We start from the raw sequence: 18,283 nt of genomic DNA on the forward strand, positions 1-18,283 counted from the left end.
ATAAATACGAGCCTACAAGAGGGCAGAAAAAATTTAAAACATTCTCGGGGAAAAAAAAGGTATTTTAAAAGTATAGTAACCATAGTTTCATCAATACTAGGTTTTCACAAAAAAACTCACAAATCAACAAAAATTGAGTAAAGGATATAGTGATAACAACATCTTAATGTAACAGCATTAAGCAAATAGCAACACAGTAGTTCCATTTTATAACTATCTCAATTTAACAATAAAAAAGATTCAGTTAAAATAAATGTTATTTTCCTAGTTTTAGAACTCTGGATGACCCAATACACATTAGACGATCAGTTATCTGAGCCTCAAGCTGGAGATAAAAATCACAAAATCCTTCAGCCCTTCTCTAATTATTACTTTAATTATACATCCATCGCTTTCTCCCCTGAGCCATCTTTCCATATCTTAGGTCAGTTTGCCTCATTTTGTAACATTAAATATGATACCATTTTAAACTGACACTTTATGTTTACTTTGCAGAGGCACAAAACACTGATGTTTCACCCCTCAAAGGTGGCACCCTGTGCGAGGCAGTGGAGAGAATACAGAGTAAGCTGCCAAGGAGATACAAAATTCACTTTTTAAAGGAGAAGCAGTGTGTGCCCTACCATGCGTTTTTGAGCAAAACTGCAAATAGCAGTCTGTTACACTAAAAACTTGCTTTAATCTGCAAATGAAGGGCTTTCTTTATGATTAAACATGAAGTGATAAAGGCAACAGGCAGTTTCGGCTGCACACAGGAACTGGTTAACAACAAAGAGAGCAAATGGTGAAGTGACTGGGAATATGATTGGGATAGTTTTGTGGTTTGTTAGCCTACATTGGCTTAAGGACACAAAGCCAGGGTCAGCAAATATCAAAGACAAGAAGATATAAACAATAATATTTTCCTGTAAAGACAAATATTTACAGCTTCAAAAAATAAACGCTTCATTTGTATTAAACCTATATGAGCATTAAGTGTAACATGAACATGAACAACTAGGCCAATTCTCAGATTTTCTAGCAACATACGCAACTACCTGTAGAAACTGGAAAGTCAGTCACTCTAAACAAAAATGATTTATTCGATTCCCACATTAAATTCTGGACACAGACAGCCAGATTCTGCACAGTGCTAGAAAACCAGTAAGATCTACCTATTGTAAGAACTTTGCCTTCACAGTTTTATTCTTCCCATCTTAAGCTTAAATGAGACAGACTGCTCTTTAGAAGACTGCAAAACATGGAAAAGAAAGTAACCAAATCTTTTGGGGGTGACATGATGTGAAGGTCAACCTCTTCTGAAGCAGCACAACTGATTAAATGATGGTTACTGCAGCTTTATATAAGAGGCAGCAATGTTTTGATTTGCTGTTTTATCATGCTTTATGCTGTCCAACGTCCCTGATGGAGCACACTATGTTCTACCTTGCAAAATGGACGTAAAAATACGGACAATTTTTACATGATAACATTTTAGATTTACTTTTCACAGGTAAGCATGACTATGTAGAAACAGTACCTTCTACTATCCCAGAGAACTAGCAAATAATAGCATCTCACCACAGGAAGTGAGTATTGTGCGAGACTAGGGATGTTAGTATAAAACAAGTTACCCAAGGAACATTAACATTAGTGTTTAAAAGATACAGTGTGCACTCCACCATACGTTGCTTGTGGTTCTGTCTAACCATTAGCAACAGTCTATTAGGATAAAATCTGCCCTAAAGGGGTTCAAGTCTATCCCCTTAAAAAAAAAAAAAAGAGTGAATGAACAGAACATTAATTTAAGTAAAATGAAAGACAACTAATCCAGACTTGTACTTATGCAATTTAGAGAAAATTTTGTGCCAGTCTTTCTCTTTTAAATAATTTGGAGATAGACTTTATGTTAGATTTCAATTTGGTGCCATTTTTGATGGCATGGTTATAAAGCTTCATAAAAAAGTGTTTAATAAAAACACTTTCCAAACTTTAAGCTAAAGGGCTAGGCAACACCTTAATGAGATATGTATTCAGGACTTATTTTTCATAGCATACAGGCACCACTGTAGGGCTTTGTGCCATTTTGTGGTTGGTTTTAGATTAGAAAGAAAAACTGAGACAAGAGAGACTAGCTTCATGGAAGACCTTTAAAATAAGGACAAGGAAGCAAATGGAAAGCAAAGGGAGTGCTGTGTGAATGCTGTAACATGAAGGTTAGTTTCTGCTTGAAGCTAAGTTGGCCAATTTGTCGATTAGAAACTGCAGTTTCCTAGCAGAGACAGGGATGTTTTGATGCTGAAGTTTTAAAAGTTTTAATCTGCAGTTGTTCGTTACTGAACAGAGTTTATCTATCACTGATTAGCTACACAGCAGAGAGAACACATTAACTAACCTTGAACTGTAGGCTGACAGTGGGCTTTCGGTGCTTGCTTCCACACTTAAGAGTGTCTTGATTGTTGCGACTTGAAACATGTTCAAATAGATCATAGATGAAATCAAGACTGAAATGGGGAGGAAAAGGAAAATCTCAAAGGTATACCTTAACAGACCACATGGTTTACCACTGTGCAATGCAGCATAAGCATTGTCCCTTAGAAATCAACCCCCCTCTGTCTAAAAAAAACACTTACGACTTCTAAACAACAGATCTTTTTCTTTGTAAAATGCATACAGTGGAACCAAAAAGGATAATCCAAGCTCTCTCCTCCATTCCCAATATATCATTAGGGAAATGAAGAGCGAAGTTCTAGAGACACACTCAACCAAAACTCCAGGTGACTGTAATGTTAACTATAGCTGAATAAAAATTAAGAGATTTCCAGTTTGCTTTGTACCATAACAAAAAATAACCACCCACATGAGCTTCACTTGCAGATGCTAGTATGCCGTATTTTAAACTATCCATCTTATATCCTCCTGTTACCACTTCTTCAGAAACACACATCCCCTAAGTTAAATAGAATCACTCCAGACAGAAATTGATGCAACTGCAAAATCAGGCCCTGCAGCTTAAACTCATTTATTACTTTTATCCACATACTTCAATTGACAGATGTTATGTCAAATACGTCATGAAAACAGAACTAACAATATGGAAGTATTTATTAAGAATTTCCATGTATCCAGGGGCTTAAAGGATTTAAAATGAAACTACTCTCACAGCAAGGCAGGATGACTAGGTGGGTCAGGGCAGCAGCCAAGAATGCAGACAATCTGGGTTCAGTTCCCTGCTCTTGTATGAAAACTCTGTACGTCTTGGAGTCTCAATTATACATGCAAAGAATGGGATACAGCATCAGGCCAGCTCACAGAGATACTATAAGGATCACGAGACCTTATGCAGCAGAATGACAGGAGACACACAAGTACTGAAGACAACCAGGAGCAGACTTTCAACAGCATAAATTCTTTATAGAAAATCTCCTTTTTAAGATATTACTAGATGGCAATTTGTGCTATGATACAATTTGTGCTATGATACATCCCTGAAATATACACTACCAACATCTCTAAGCTTTCACTCAAATTAGAGAATGCCAGGAATATAAACAAATCAGGCTGTATATGAAGCAAGAATATATGCATGCACATGGCTTATGAGGGCACCCTGAAACAGTTAAAAATCACCACTAGTTTTCAATACCCTAACTCACCAATAAGTAGCAACTGGACTTTCTAACACTCCCCTGAATTAAATACAAACAAGGTACTGCACAACGTGGAAAAACCTGACTCAATGAGAACTGATTATAGTTAGTTCTGTATACAGGCGCCTCAATTATTTCTTCTATGCTCCTTTCAACTCTGTTAAGCTCTGATGTTATGCAACATTTTTTGTACTCAAACTCTGGCAGAATAAAGTGACATGGCACCCTGTTAAGATGAGGTTTAAACAGAAATCACAGAAACGTACCTGCTTTCACGCAACAAGTTCAAGAGATCATCTCTGAAAGTATCCCTGTTCTTCTCCAAGATTCCTCGGACATCATACTGGACCTAGTGAGAAACAGTGCAGATGCAAACAAAAAGCCAAGCCATCTCACACCTCTCACAAAGGCAGTACTGTAAAAAGTGCTGAGGGAACAGAGCACTTTAGTTAATTCTGAACAGCCTCAGGGCTGTTAAATTAAGTTAATGAAAACTCTGCTTGGAATAATTTTAGCAAATAAAGAAAAGAAAATTACCTCCCCAGCATAGTGTTTCACTCCAAAGTTGTGAATGGCAACTCTTGGTTTTACATAGAAAGGATTGCTCTAACAGGAGGGAAAAGAAAAGAGAAAAATATATTTGGGGGTCAGGGAGTATAATAATATAAAGGGTTACATTATCCTCTCAACCCAGATTTAAACAAACCACTGTCTTCCAGTGAACTCTCTGGAAGATTAGTGCTCTGAAAGCAAACAACCAACTTATAACGGTAATAGGATTTTCTAGTCTGGGTTGCTGCAAATGCAATAATAACAGATTTGTTGTACCTAAAAAGGCATTATACTAAACCTGAACCCATCTGCTAGAATCATCCATTAAAGGCACTTTGAAAAAGAAGGAACTGTCTTAAGATAGGTGTTTTGAAGACAACCATAAGCTTAAACTGCAGAAATTCTTGAATACAATTCTAGGATCACAAATAAAGGTAAAGCTAATCTGTACAAAGAAAGCGACAACTATTTAATGAATGCCATGAACTGAACACCTCCATACAGCAGTGGTAAACTGAGTTACTGCAGGCCGTCAGAGTTGTAACTAAGAGTAAAATTTGACGTTTCCACTGATATCGGACTCTTCAACTGGATGGTAACATGGATATATTTTTTCAGGTAAAGCAAATGATACGGATTACCATGGAAGTAAGATCAGGCCCAAAACATACAATCATGCATCCATATATTTGTATCATGAATTTCTGCAGAAGCAAAGACACCCTCCATAATTTGCACAAAGTACATTAGCGAAACACAACGTACAGCATGCTGGGCATTTAACTTCTCCAGTAAAGTGGAATCAGTAGCTTGAGGAAAATGGCTCTCTTCATTGATGAGTGCCAGCAGACCAAGTTTCTAGAACAGTGAGAACAGGTAGAAGACGAATTAGTGCACAGGTAGACACTGATCGTGTCCCCAGTTCACAAAAATCACAAAGTTCTTGAAGTTACTGTGCAAGGAGGCACAGAGCCACCAGTATACGATTATAAACCCACTCTCGTAAGAGACCACAATCCTATTTTTCTGACAACGCTCCAACCAGAAGACGCAATAGCCATCTTGATGTAGGGAGTTTCTAGGTGCATATAGGGACATTACCACAGAATAAATACACTCCCAGCCTCCAAGATGTCCAATGAGAACAGCTCAGGAATTCCTTGAGTCTGATGAGTTTGTGTAAATAGCCTTTCAAAAAAATGTCTTCCATGAATTTATCTAATTACTTTTTGAACCAATGCAAACCTTTAACATCTACAATGCCCAGGGGCACTGCAAAAGTGTCAGTTTAACGGTGCATTGTGTAAAACAGAACCTGCCTTGCTAGCTTATAGTTAATTAAAGTGTCTAGCAAACTTTAGGTTGATATGGTGTCTCAGGAAAACATTCTTCAGGTGCACATTTTAAGAAGACATCTCTTCTTAGCATAGAGCAGCTTCTGACAAACAACCCCGTTCTCATGGCAGTCACATCCTGACAGTTGAATCCCCTGCCCACTACCTTGGAGAGAGTTTCTGTGATCATCTAAACTCAAACAGCAACCACCCTACTGCAGTGATCAATTCACATAACCCTCTCGTATGGCTAAAAAAAAGTGAACAGGACCAACTTATCCTATACAACTTATCTTTTGCTATCCAGGCTGTTACTATTAGAAATGAGAAAAAAAAGCTGGAGTTACCATTTCTAGGCAGCGAATTTGGATCACATCTGCCCCTCACTGCTAACATTCCTGACAATAACTATGCAGATACTTCATGCTTTTTTTAATGTGATTCTTTGATACAGTAAGAATACAAACAAAATTGTGGATGAAATAAAAAATTGGTGGGCAACACTTGATGATTACCCACATTTCAGGAAAAGCAATAATACAGCAAGACATTGTTATTCTTTCCCCTCACCTCTTACCCAAGCAGCTTGTCATTCTCGTCTTTTTGGCTGAAAAATCTTCAAAGCAAAAATTGTTTTGCACGTTGCATTTATACAGTACTTAACACTATGGCCTATATTATGTCACATTCTTTTTTTCTTTTCTTTTTTCTTAACTATAAAGCTTACTGAGTAGTTACACTCTGATAAATAGAGAAAAAACCCAGGAGGGCAAGCTTCATGACAAAAGACAATCTCTATTTTACCTTTGTAATTATATCCAAATATTACTTTTGCATATAGTCACACATTGTTAAAAGTTACTACATGGAAAGATAAGTATATTGATCTTACCATATAACCTAGAATATGGCCATGTATGAGAATGATCACATTAAAAGATCACTATTTAAAACATCCACAAGCTGCTACTTCACTTGTTCTTTGCATAAGCAAATTTTAAAAATTTTCCATTTCATAATAAAAACTAGAAATATGAACTGATATCAAATACTTTATTACCTTTTCAATAAGATCCAAGCACTCTCCATTATCAGTCCAGTCGATATCTTCCCAAACTAGTCCTTCCCTAGTGAAAATAAAGGAGGGGCTTTTTATTGACAATTACAAAACCAAAGATTTTAAATATAGGACTTAAGGGAGCAGCTGTATTTGTACTTCCAAAAGAAGCTACAGCAGCTGGGTATCTAAATTTCAAAAGATATGGGTATTTTCAAACTTCTCCCAAATTTGATCTGTAACTCTTACCTGCTGTATTCCAGTTGCTCCAAGGAAAAGATGTGTTTGTTGAAATACTCCTGAAGCTTTTCATTTGCATAGTTAATATTAAACTGCTCAAAACGGTTAACCTACAAAGACAAGAAACTTTCAAAAATATATATGTTCAAAGTATTTTACTTTGCAAACAATAAACTAATTTAAGTCATAACATGTTTAATAATCAAGTTACAGGGCATAGAATAAGGAAGCATAAATGTCAGATAATCCACCTGAACAACCTCGTAAAACATACCTCAAAGTTTTCAAATCCAAATATATCCAGAATTCCAATGGACTTGAAGTCTTCCTTGCTTTTGATTCTGCTGTTGATTTTCTTAATGACCCAAGCAAAACACTGAGAATAAAGTGCCATAGCCATAGAATCTCTGCTATCTATTGCCTGCATTTAGAAAAGTAGCATGTTACAGTAATCATCATTGGAACTGAAAAGCTATTAGATTTTGCCAGTACACAACATAAGACAAAGTATACTGCATACAGCCTTGTATTCCTTGATGATAGTTACATTATCAGATACTAAGAGTCCTAGTTCAAGTTTTAACACTATAAATTGTAACTGTTTTATACTTATGTGGCTTTAAAATTACATTTCAAAATTCAAGCATCCAAAAAATAGCAAACAATAGGCTTAAGGTGGGGAGAAGGAAAAAGAGATGGGCAGGAAATACTACCTTAATTTACCCCTTTTATATATAAGCACGTTACTAACGTATACCCTTTTCTTCTTTATATATCACTAACGTATACCTTCTTCTTTTCCTTCTCTTCTTGTAAATAAACAAAGCGTTTTTGCTGAAAGTTTCCAAAATTGTTCACCTAACACAGGCATCCATAATGAAAAATGTCAGGCTGCATGATTAAAGTTTGGAAAAAATGGTAATCAATAAGACTGAGTAATAAATCACAGGAGCCAAACTAGAAGCCATGACCAGAATGGTAGGACGAGATCTACAGAGATTTCTAAAAATCCGATCATATCCATCTTAAAAAATTAGATAGTATTCTTGAAAGCAACACAATCTTGATACATGAAATAAACTTCTTTTCCTAGGTGATCAATGTTTTCATTGGACTTCAAGACTGAGAAACATAATTTCACAGACCCTAGAAACATGTCAAAACTGAGATGCCTTTACCTGTTGTATACTTAGAGGTGTTAGGATTTCTTCTCCCCTGAGTATCATTGACCTCTGTGTCAATGCTTCAGTTAGCTGTGTGCAGTCCAACCCCAGTAATTCAGCAGATCTTCCCAGAGCTGGCAAGAGAAAGCACCAAACATATTCTTAAATGTGTAAATGTATAAAACTCAGCTTATTATTATTATTATGGTTGTGATCACTATTTAAGATGCTTCTAAAATGACAGGAATTAAAGATAAAAATACAATTAGAGTTGTCAAAAAGGAAGAATCATAAATATGTACAATTGAAGGAATTTAGTAGTACATATTCATCACAATTAAGTCACAGATACTAACTTTCCTCTTAACATTACAAGTTAAGTTTTCAAATGACCTACTACTTTCAGTAACATATTTCTCCAGCTGCAAGTAGTAATCTTCTCTTTGTCTACAGGAACGTGTTTAAGCTCCCTTTGTGACAACGAGAATGAAGAAAACCGGTAAATTAAGAAATCTTTTCTTATGTGCATATTTTTATTAGGAATTTTGCTGTGATGTAGTATGTAAAGCAGTAAATAATGCTACTCTTTGCTGCCATCTTTGAAAAAAACATCTAAAATGCCCATAAGCCCAATCTTTAGACATAGCAACAAATACTTTCATATTAGAACTGCAAAACTAAAAGCTCTAAAAGATAGTTTAAATGGAAAGCTCAATTGTGGAACATACTTGGGCCCATAAATTTTACCATATTGAAAATACTCTAAACCAGGAATTAGAATACAGTGAATTTCACTACGGTTAATGGAATAAATGTGTACTCAAGTTCCTTCTAATCTAATCCTAAGATCTAATGTTCAGCAGCAAAGATTGATTTGCCTTACCTGTCAAAGAACAAAATCAACATTTTAATTAACATTTACAGAAGCTGAAAAGCAGTCAGATCCCTCTCACTATTTGTCCTTGCTTTGGTCTGTTCTGCTAGCAATGAGTATAACTTTCACAACCTCAGGAAACATTTATATGCTACAAGGAAACCACAGCCTTCTCACCTGTTTTAAAGGACACCTGTGCCCCACCAGCAGTGATAAATTCAATGTTTCCCAGATGCAAAATGCCAGCTAATAGCCTCAAAACTTCTCGCACTTCCTCCTGGCTGAACTGCATCACTTCCATTGCGGTCTGGAATGACATGTGAACTTCTTAAACAAAAAAACTCATTAGAGCAAAAATGGAGACATGGACAAAATCACCAGCTGTGCTGCATGGCCTTAGAAAGGCAAGTCAGTATTGACAGAGGACTGGTAAGAGTTAATTCCTTTGGTCTCATCCCAGCTCACGTACATTTTAAGATATTACAGGGACAAATATGAACACACAAGTATCATTTTTTTTTAAAACAAACTCCCCTTCTTTTGACACTGTAGAAACATATTGCTTTCAGATTCTTCAATAAACTTAAAATTAAAAAGAGATTGAAATGCTTTACTGAGTTCAGTACTAGACAACTTCACTCATTTTTGCTACTAACTGATAACCTCTTCCGTTTTTACCAAGTTTTGCCAATTGCCACATAGGTGACAAAGCACGGGGGAAGGAAACAGTGCAGCACACTAGATTTGCACATTTATTTTCTCAGTCACAGTGAACTTAGAGGACACTTTCTGCAACATATTTTGGGAAAGCAGTGAAGTCCAAATACAGATTTTACCAGTATACTCTGACACCTTATCGCAAAGTTGAGCAAAAACCCAGATCTATACAAAACTTGTTGAATTTATGAATTACCAACGTGGCAATGATCAAGACTCTACTATACAAAAAGAAGAAAAGGTAAATCTCCACATAAAGAAATCTTAAATTAAGAGCAATGCACACTTTATCTAATAGCAAGGCAGTAAGTAATTGGAATTCTCTAGAAATTACCTGAATTTCCCAAAAGTGGGTCTACTATGCTTCTGTCTGATTTATGAACTTATAGTCATGGCAGGTGTCTGATAGAGGACACATGACACATTTTATCTTTAACAAATCTAACAGTTACAAACGGAAACCTTCAGAATCATCCCACAGTTAAGAAAGGTTAAAGCTGTATTTTAATACAGGACATTTTGCAAGAGTGCTCTGAAAAAGCTGGCAACACTGTTTCTGAATACATCTCCAAGCTTACAGTGCAGTTCCTCCCTCTCCCCTTGCAAAGGACATACAGAAATAAAAATGCCTGAAGTGCAGCCACTTGAAAATCATCTTGCCTCTAGCAAAGTGTCAGTAAAGAAAACATAGAGACAGATAGATAAAAAAAAAAGTTTCACTTAAGTGACATAAGCATATTTGCCAGTAGCTGTGGGAATTGCTACATCAGCTGTGTCAGAAGCTTCAACTCAGACAGAGCCTCTTGCAGCAGATGCTGCCCTGCAGGTCCCAGGCTGCAGGGAGTGCTTGGAGCCTCTCCAGAAGGCCTGGGCTGATGGTCCGCCCTCCTGCAGCAGGTGTGCTGTTGTTTATGGTTCGTGTCATCAAGTCAAAGAGTTGCAAGATGAAGGCAGTAGACTGCGAAACATGTGAGTAAATGAGCAGGAGACAGGCAGGGTGTTCTTAGAGACCGTACTGCTCCTGGAGTCCCAATCCCCTGCAGCAGGGGAGTTGCTGGAGGACTCTGCGAAGAGTGAACTAGTACAGCACAGCATGGTTGAAGAAGGCTGGAAGCTAGTTGCTTCTCGAACAAAAAGAAGAAAGGCCCCTAATCCTCCTGTAGACCTGGAATTAATTGAAGAACAGGTTTAGTGCACTCCAGGATGAGGAGAACCCGGACCTGGCCTCAAGGGAAGTAACTGGGCTGTCTGAGCCTGTGCCTTGCATGACCACTTGGAAGAGAAAATAAGCAGTTGTAGTGGGTGATTCCATGCTGAGGGGGACAGAGATGCCTATCTGCCGACCTGACCCCTCCTCTAGAGAGGTTTGCTGCCTGCCGGGGGCGAGGATACGAGGTGAATCTGAAAGGCTACCAGGGCTTGTCCGCTCATCAGACTACTACCCTCTGCTGCTCTTTCTTGTGGGTGCTAATGATACAGAGAGCAAACTGGAAACAATCAAAGAAGACTTCAAGGCCTTGGGCATGGTGGTCAAGGGTCTGGGAGCCCAGGTGGTCTTCTCATCAGGCCTGCTGATTAAGGGGAGGCATGGAAGGAGGAGCAGGATAATTTTCCAAATCAACAACTGGCTACGCCGCTGGTGTTGGCAACAGGGTTTTGGATTCTGTGACCATGGAACATGGTTTGCAGATCAACAACTGGTGAGGAGAGATGGGATTCACCTCACCAAGCAGGGCACATTTGCCTCTCCAAACAGGCTGGCCAGCCTAGTAAAGAGGGCTTTTAAACTAGGTAAGAGGGCGGAGGGGGGTTGTCATACAGACAGGGTAGACAACAAAACACAAGTTGGGTTGGGAGGCCTCCAACAGGTGCATGCAGCTGGGGATGTGCATTTGGGACATGGCTATGGGAGACTCCGGTACACCCTTCCTGGGAAACCTGCAGGCATGATGACCTCTTTGAAATGCCTGTACACCAATGCACGCAGTGCAGGGAACAAACAGGAGGAGCTGGAGATCTGTGTGCAATTGCAGGGCCATGATCTCACTGCAATTATAGAGACATAGTGGGACAGCTCACATGACTAGAATACTGTCATGGATGACTACGTGCTTTTTAGGAAAGACAGGCCAGGAAGGTGAGGTGGTGGAGTTGCTCTTTATGGTTACTCCAGAGCAAATGGAATGCATCGAGCTCTGCCTAAGGGTGGAGAAGCAGACAGTCAAGAGCTTAGAGGTAAAGATCAAAGGGCAGGCTAACATAGGGGACACTGCTGTGGTTGTCTACTACAGGCCACCTGACCAGGAAGAGAAAGCTGATGAGGCCTTCTACAGACAGCTGGAGGTAGCCTCACGATCACAGGCCCTGGTTCTCATGAGGGACTTCAACCACCCTGACATCTGTTTGAAGGACTACACAGCAAGACACAAACAGTCCAGGAGGCTCCTGCAATGCATTGATGATAACTTCTTGTCACAAATGGTGGAGGAGCCTACGAGGAACAGTGTCCTGCTGGATCTTGTCCTTACCAACAGAAAGGAACTAGTTAGAGATGTGAAGCCTTGGCTGCAGTGACCATGAGATGGTGGAGTTCAGGATGCTGCAGGAAAGAAGCAAGGCAACAAGCAGGACTGCAACCCTGGAATTCAGGAGAGCGGACTCTGGGCTCTTCAGAGACCTACTTGGAGGAATCTCATGGGTTAAGGCCCTAGAAGGAAGAGGGGTCCAGAAAAGCTGGCTAATATTTAAACATCAATTCCTCCAAGCTCAAGAGCAGTGCATCCCTATGAGTAAGAAGTGCAGCAAAAGGGGCAGGAGACCTGCATCGGTAAACAAGGAGCTCTTGGCCAAATTCAGACAGAAGAAGAAAGTATACAGAATGTGGAAGAAGGGACAGGCTACTTGGGAGAATTATAGGAATGCAGTCAGAGTATGCAGACATGCTGCGAGGAAGGCGAAGGCCCAGCTGGAATTGAGTCTGGCAAGGGATGTTAAGGACAACAGGAAGGGCTTCTTCAAATACATCAACAGCAAGGGGAGGGAAAACGTGGGCCCACTACTGAATGGGGCAGGGGCCCTGGTGACAAGGGATACAGAGAAGGCAGAATTAGTGAATGCCTTCTTTGCTTCAGTCTTCACTGCCAAGGGCAACCCTCATGAACCTCGCAGACTGGACATGAGGGAGAAACTCTGGAGAATGGAAGACTTTCCTTTGGTTGAGGAAAACAGGATTAGAGACCTTCTGGGCAGGCTAGACATCCAAAAATCCATGGGCCCAGATGGGAGGCACCCACAGGTACTGAGGGAGCTGACGGATGTTGTTGCCAGGCCGCTCTTCATCATCTTTGAAAGGTCCTGGAGAACCGGAGAGGTGCCTGAGGACTGGAAGAAAGCCAGTGTCACTCCCGTCTTCAAGAAGGGCAAGAAGGAGGACCCAGGCAACTATACGCCGGTCAGCCTCACCTCCATCCCTGGAAAGGTGATGCAACAGCTCATTCTGGATGTCATCTCCAGGCATATGGAGGATAAGAAGGAAATCAGGAGCAGCCAGCATGGATTCACCAAGGGGAAATCCTGTTCAACCAACCTGAGAGCCTTCTCTGATGGAATGACTGGCTGGGTAAATGAGGGGAGAGCAGTGGACATTGTGTACCTTGACTTCACCAAGGCTTTTGACTCTGTCTCCCATAACATCCTCCTAGAGAAGCTCAGGAAGTGTGGGTTAGACGAGTGGGCAGTGAGGTGGATTGAGAACTGGCTGAAAGGCAGAGCTCAGAGGGTTGGCATCAGTGGCATGGAGTCCAGTTGGAGGCCTGTGGCTAGTGGCGTCCCCCAGGGCTCAGTACTGGGTCCCATCCTGTTCAACTTCTTCATCAATGACCTGGATGAGGGGACAGAGAGCCTCCTCAGAAAGTTTGCTGATGATCCCAAGCTGGGAGGAGAGGCTGATACAGCTGAGGGCTGTGCTGCCATTCAGAGAGACCTGGACAGGCTGGAGAGCTGGGTGGAGAGGAACCTCACGAGGTTCAACAAGGGCAAGTGCAGAGTCCTGCACCTGGGGAAAAATAACCCTAGGCACCAGTACAAGCTGGGGGGTGACCTTCTGGAGAGCAGCTCTGCAGAGAAGGACCTGGGAGTGCTGGTGGATGAGAAGTTGACCATGAGCCAGCAATGTGCCCTTGTGTCAGGAAGGCCAATGGTATCCTGGGGTGCATTAGGCAGAGTGTTGCCAGCAGGTCGAGGGAGGTGATCCTGCCCCTCTACTCAGCCCTGCGGAGGCCTCATCTCAAGTACTGTGTCCAGTTCCAGGCTCCCCAGTACAAGAGAGACATGGAGCTACTGGAGAGAGTCCAGCGTAGGGCTACAAAGCTGATCAGAGGGCTGGAGCATCTACCCTATGAGGAACAGCTGCAAGAGCTGGGCCTCTTCAGCCTGGGGAAGAGAAGCCTGAGGGGGGAGATCTTATCAATGTGCTCAAGTACTTGAAGGGAGGGTGTCAAGTGGACGGGATAAACTCTTTTCAGTTGCCCCGTGTGACCGGACAAGAGGCAATGGGCAGAAATTGAAGCATAGGAAGTTCTGCCTGCACGTGAGCAGGAATTTCTTCCCTGTGAGAGTGACGGAGCACTGGACCAGGTTGCCCAGAGAGGTCGTGGAGTCTCCTTCTCTGGAGATCTTCAAGGCCCACCTGGATGCAACCCTGTCTAACATGCTCTAGGTGACCCTGCTTGAGTGGGGGTGGTTGGACTAGATGATCTCCAGAGGTCCTTTCCAACCTTACTGATTCTATGAATCTAAGACTTTAATTATACGAAAGAATATGAAAGAGGAAAAACAGAATACAAGAAGACAGGAGAGTGCAAACTGCAAAATTCTGGCCCTTCTCCTGTTCTAGGAAAGCAGAGGGGCAACCTCATTCGGTATTCCAAATGTGTCTCTATTTACAGCAGAATTCAAACCTAACTGTCAAGTTAACTTCATGCTTTACATGCTGTGGGATAATTAGCAAAAATTAAATGTCATGCTAATCAGCTTAAGCTATGTGACTATAGTGTAGATAATCTAACAACTTTGCCAACACCCTTCACCACACTAGATTAGGAGGTTTTACAGTAAAAATAACTGCTGCATCCATTAGACAGTAATTCGTCATTTTGGCAAAGAAATTAAAATATCTAAGCAAAAATAATTTGGTGAAGGATATTAAATGTGATTTTTGTTGTTTTTTTAAAATCTATCACATATCAATTCAGTAATATGGTAAGCAATTAGCAATTATCTTAAAAGTTTGTATAGACTAATCACTGTAGTCAATTGACAACTTTAGCATAGGTATTAGATATAAAGCTGTTCCACAAAAGGTCTCCATCAGGACCAGGTTTTTAATCTGTGTTTCCATTTTATTCAACTATATTCTGTAAATTACTCCATATAACTGGATCTCCTAACTTCAACCAAAGAATTAAAAAAGCTCACTTGGTGCAATCCCAACATGTTGCACTACAGACATTGTACGATCTGTATAAAGCTTTAAAATGAAAAAGCAGTGAAAATTCACATGTATGTAATATAAAACGTCTGATAAAACATGCAACATAAAACATCTGATAAAATAAGCCTGCCATCCCACAGAAGACAGGGTGCTTTCTGATTGCTGCATGTTTTTGACAGTTTTATATGAGTAATTCCACACAGATAACTAATGAACAGACATGAAAATGAGCCTTTTTATAAATATAGCCAGCCATCTCACTACATTTACAGTAGTTCTATTTATACTAGCGGAGGGTAAAGGAGGAAAAGGAATTCTACTACTATATTTTTTGAGCTTTTAGAATTGGGAACAAAGCGTAACTCTGTAGTCTGAGGCTGCTCGGCATGAGTCAGATTTTAAAGTGTGACATCAAAACTCACTGTCTGTGAACACCCTTGTTTATATTGCTGGGTTTTATTTCAGATACAGGCTACCACAGCAAAGGGATTACACTTACAGTTACTCCATAACATCTTTCTTCAATCAATACTACATATGGAGAATTTTGACACAAATACAAATGGATACATTAATTATTCAAAACTCCTGTAAGTGTCACTGCAGCTGGACATAAATGGAAGGGCAAAGGCATATGAATGTCCTATTGTCTTTCCAACTGATACTCTTTGGATTCCAAAATGTAATCATTTCACTAAATTATAGCACAATTAGAAATAAAAGTAAAATCAGTTATTGGAAGCAAGGTAGAGAAATGCTCAAAACGGCAGTGAAATGTTATCAGAAAATATAAGTCTACTGCCTGTATAATATAATGCCATGTAGTACCTGAAAGTCAAGAAAAGCACAGGTAAACATAGGAAAGCTTTGTGCTCTGCTCTATCAATAGATCCAGGCATTTGCACTACCAGCACCCTTAAAGCATAAAGAATTAACAAAACAACTCACAATGACTTCCTTGAAAGAGTCTTTGTCACTGATTGTCTTATCCGCTATACATCCAGATTGATTCAGGTAGTGGTAGTTCTCTGGCACAGATAAGTAAAAATCATCTAAGGAGGGGAGAAAAGAGAAGGAATGAAAAAATTCCACAAAACAAAAGCACTCCAACAGATTCCTATATAAGAACTAAATAGTCCACAATTCATTTACTCAGAAATAAACATCATGCACAAAGTTTACATTAAAAAAAAAAAAAAAAAAAAAAGATATGGGAGTTTATTTTGTTCAGTTATTTTGCTTTACTTAGCTGTACAATGGAGTTAAAGCTGCTTTTTAGCATGCAAAGACAGCAGGCCCACAGGGACGTGATGAGACGGCCTTAGGCAATTTTGCACATATATAAATGTCATTTCTTTTGTTCAGCGGATTTATTCTTTATGAGAGGGGATTAGAGGAACAAGAATTCTTATCTTTGTTGCTGTGGACTTATTTGGTATCATCAAAAATATTCAGCTTGAACAGAGTGAAGCATGTTTGTCCCCAAATAATTTTCCCAGGGCTTCAGCAGAAGCTGGGCATAAAACTACCTGCAGCCTGGTGACATTCTTCAGCTGAGCAAGTTGCTTTCAAGTTGAGCTCAAATTCACATTCAGTGAATTCATACTTAATAAATAATCTATTTCTTATGTTTGGGTTATTGGGTTCCTACAGTTAAATTTTCTACCATTGTCACCATGGCTGACTACTAGTTTAGAGCCACTACAGTTGTATGGCTTGTGTTTTGCCACTCACCTTTCTCTCTCTCTTCTACCCCTGCCAGCAGAGCATAGAATATATGATAATTTCTTTCTCCAGGGTTCTGTCTTACTACACGGTTCTGTCAAAGTAAAAAATAGTTTCCATTTAAGGGATCATTTTTAAGGAGAATTTATTTGTCCACAATTTCAAATAAATAAATAAATAAATAAAACAAAATTAACTGAGCAAAAGCAAGTATCAACTTACTTTTTCCAATAAATCTGCAGCCACATACAAAAAACTTCAGTCAAGGAATAAAGCAAAAAAACATTTAATGTACAAGCTATTTATAACCTTCCTTATGCTTTCATTTCAGACAACAGGAAAAGCTTCACTGTCTTTTCTTAAAACTTGCCTACCGCCATAACAAGACGAATAAAGTAACAGCAGTGATAATAATACAATAGTTCAAATACCAGTATTTTCCCCCACCTTCTTTTCCTCCATTCCCTCCAAAATTGGACGTGTCACTTTCTGGATTTTAAATGGCATCTGCTTTTCTTTACATTCTCTTTTTCCTACTAAAGCTTGGGAACACCTTTAAGGATGAATTTATCTCACTGCAAAAGCAGTTTATGTTCAAAACCCTAGGTAGGATTTGTGAAAGCAGCACCAGCAGCAAATTTCCCCCAAACAGGGAAGCAGGATGCTCAACTATTCCAGTTACTGCTTCAAAACAGCAAGCACAGTCTGCGACATGCCTGCATAATCTGTTACATCTTCATCTATACAGCTCCCTGTCCCTGCACTCTGGTGCTCTGTTCGTGCTGCCTGCTGGTCCAATTTTGCCAAAGGCAGGACATATCCAAGGACCAGACCACACGTGCTCATACTATAGAAAATCAGCAGCTCTGCTCTTTGAACTACTTTTCTAGTAACTGAGAAATTTATCTTCAGATATAATCACTGAGGGAAAACATTTGAGAACTGAGATTAGACCCAAGAATTAAGGTCCTATTAGCTCATGATGTAGGAGGATATACATGAACCACGGTATCAGTTGCAACACAAGAGCTTGGTCATCTAAGTGTACATATGGCCCACTCTGCTATAAATGCATGTCTACATGAGCACAAAGGTGTCCACAAAATCTGGTTGTACTGCTTGCCTTTCCCACCTAAACCAGGTCAAGTGAATGCTGCATGTTTGTGAGTAGGGTGAAAGGATAGAAAAGTGTGAGCTACTTCTCTCTCAGTTCTCCACAGAGGAGGTATATGTGGGCTGCCTGGAAACACTGAGGCAAATCATCAAACAAGGATACAATCTATAATTCTTCCTCCCTGAATGTTTCCTTTCTGACAGATGTTCAGCTGAATAAACTTCCCAAAGCGACTTGAGTTGTTGTTGTAAACAGTCTTCGCATTTCCAAAAGCTTCCATAATTGGACTGTAAAAATACAAAAGAATGACAAAAGTGTTAATGCCTGACTAGCAAGCTATGAGTTTCACATGGGACTGGCAAAAGGAATGGCACTGTGTAAAGTCTG

General features: G+C 39.8%; 1 protein-coding gene across 1 annotated transcript in view; it reads right to left on the minus strand.

Annotated features, from left to right (window-relative positions):
* MYO10 (myosin X) overlaps window positions 1–18,283 on the minus strand; it is a 174,563-nt gene that overhangs the window by 55,798 nt on the left and 100,482 nt on the right. The window contains exons 6-18 of the mRNA XM_062569834.1: window positions 18,059–18,183; window positions 17,005–17,018; window positions 16,792–16,876; window positions 16,006–16,109; window positions 9,027–9,156; window positions 7,991–8,109; window positions 7,087–7,233; window positions 6,822–6,922; window positions 6,576–6,642; window positions 4,947–5,039; window positions 4,167–4,235; window positions 3,896–3,978; window positions 2,375–2,483 (exon numbers count right to left, since the gene is read on the minus strand). Coding sequence (XP_062425818.1) covers window positions 2,375–2,483; window positions 3,896–3,978; window positions 4,167–4,235; window positions 4,947–5,039; window positions 6,576–6,642; window positions 6,822–6,922; window positions 7,087–7,233; window positions 7,991–8,109; window positions 9,027–9,156; window positions 16,006–16,109; window positions 16,792–16,876; window positions 17,005–17,018; window positions 18,059–18,183 — 1,246 coding nt within the window. The remainder of the gene's footprint in view (window positions 1–2,374; window positions 2,484–3,895; window positions 3,979–4,166; window positions 4,236–4,946; window positions 5,040–6,575; window positions 6,643–6,821; window positions 6,923–7,086; window positions 7,234–7,990; window positions 8,110–9,026; window positions 9,157–16,005; window positions 16,110–16,791; window positions 16,877–17,004; window positions 17,019–18,058; window positions 18,184–18,283) is intronic.

Source organism: Rhea pennata, chromosome 2 (genome assembly GCF_028389875.1).
Source record: "Rhea pennata isolate bPtePen1 chromosome 2, bPtePen1.pri, whole genome shotgun sequence".
In the NCBI taxonomy this organism is placed as follows: Eukaryota; Metazoa; Chordata; class Aves; order Rheiformes; family Rheidae; genus Rhea; species Rhea pennata.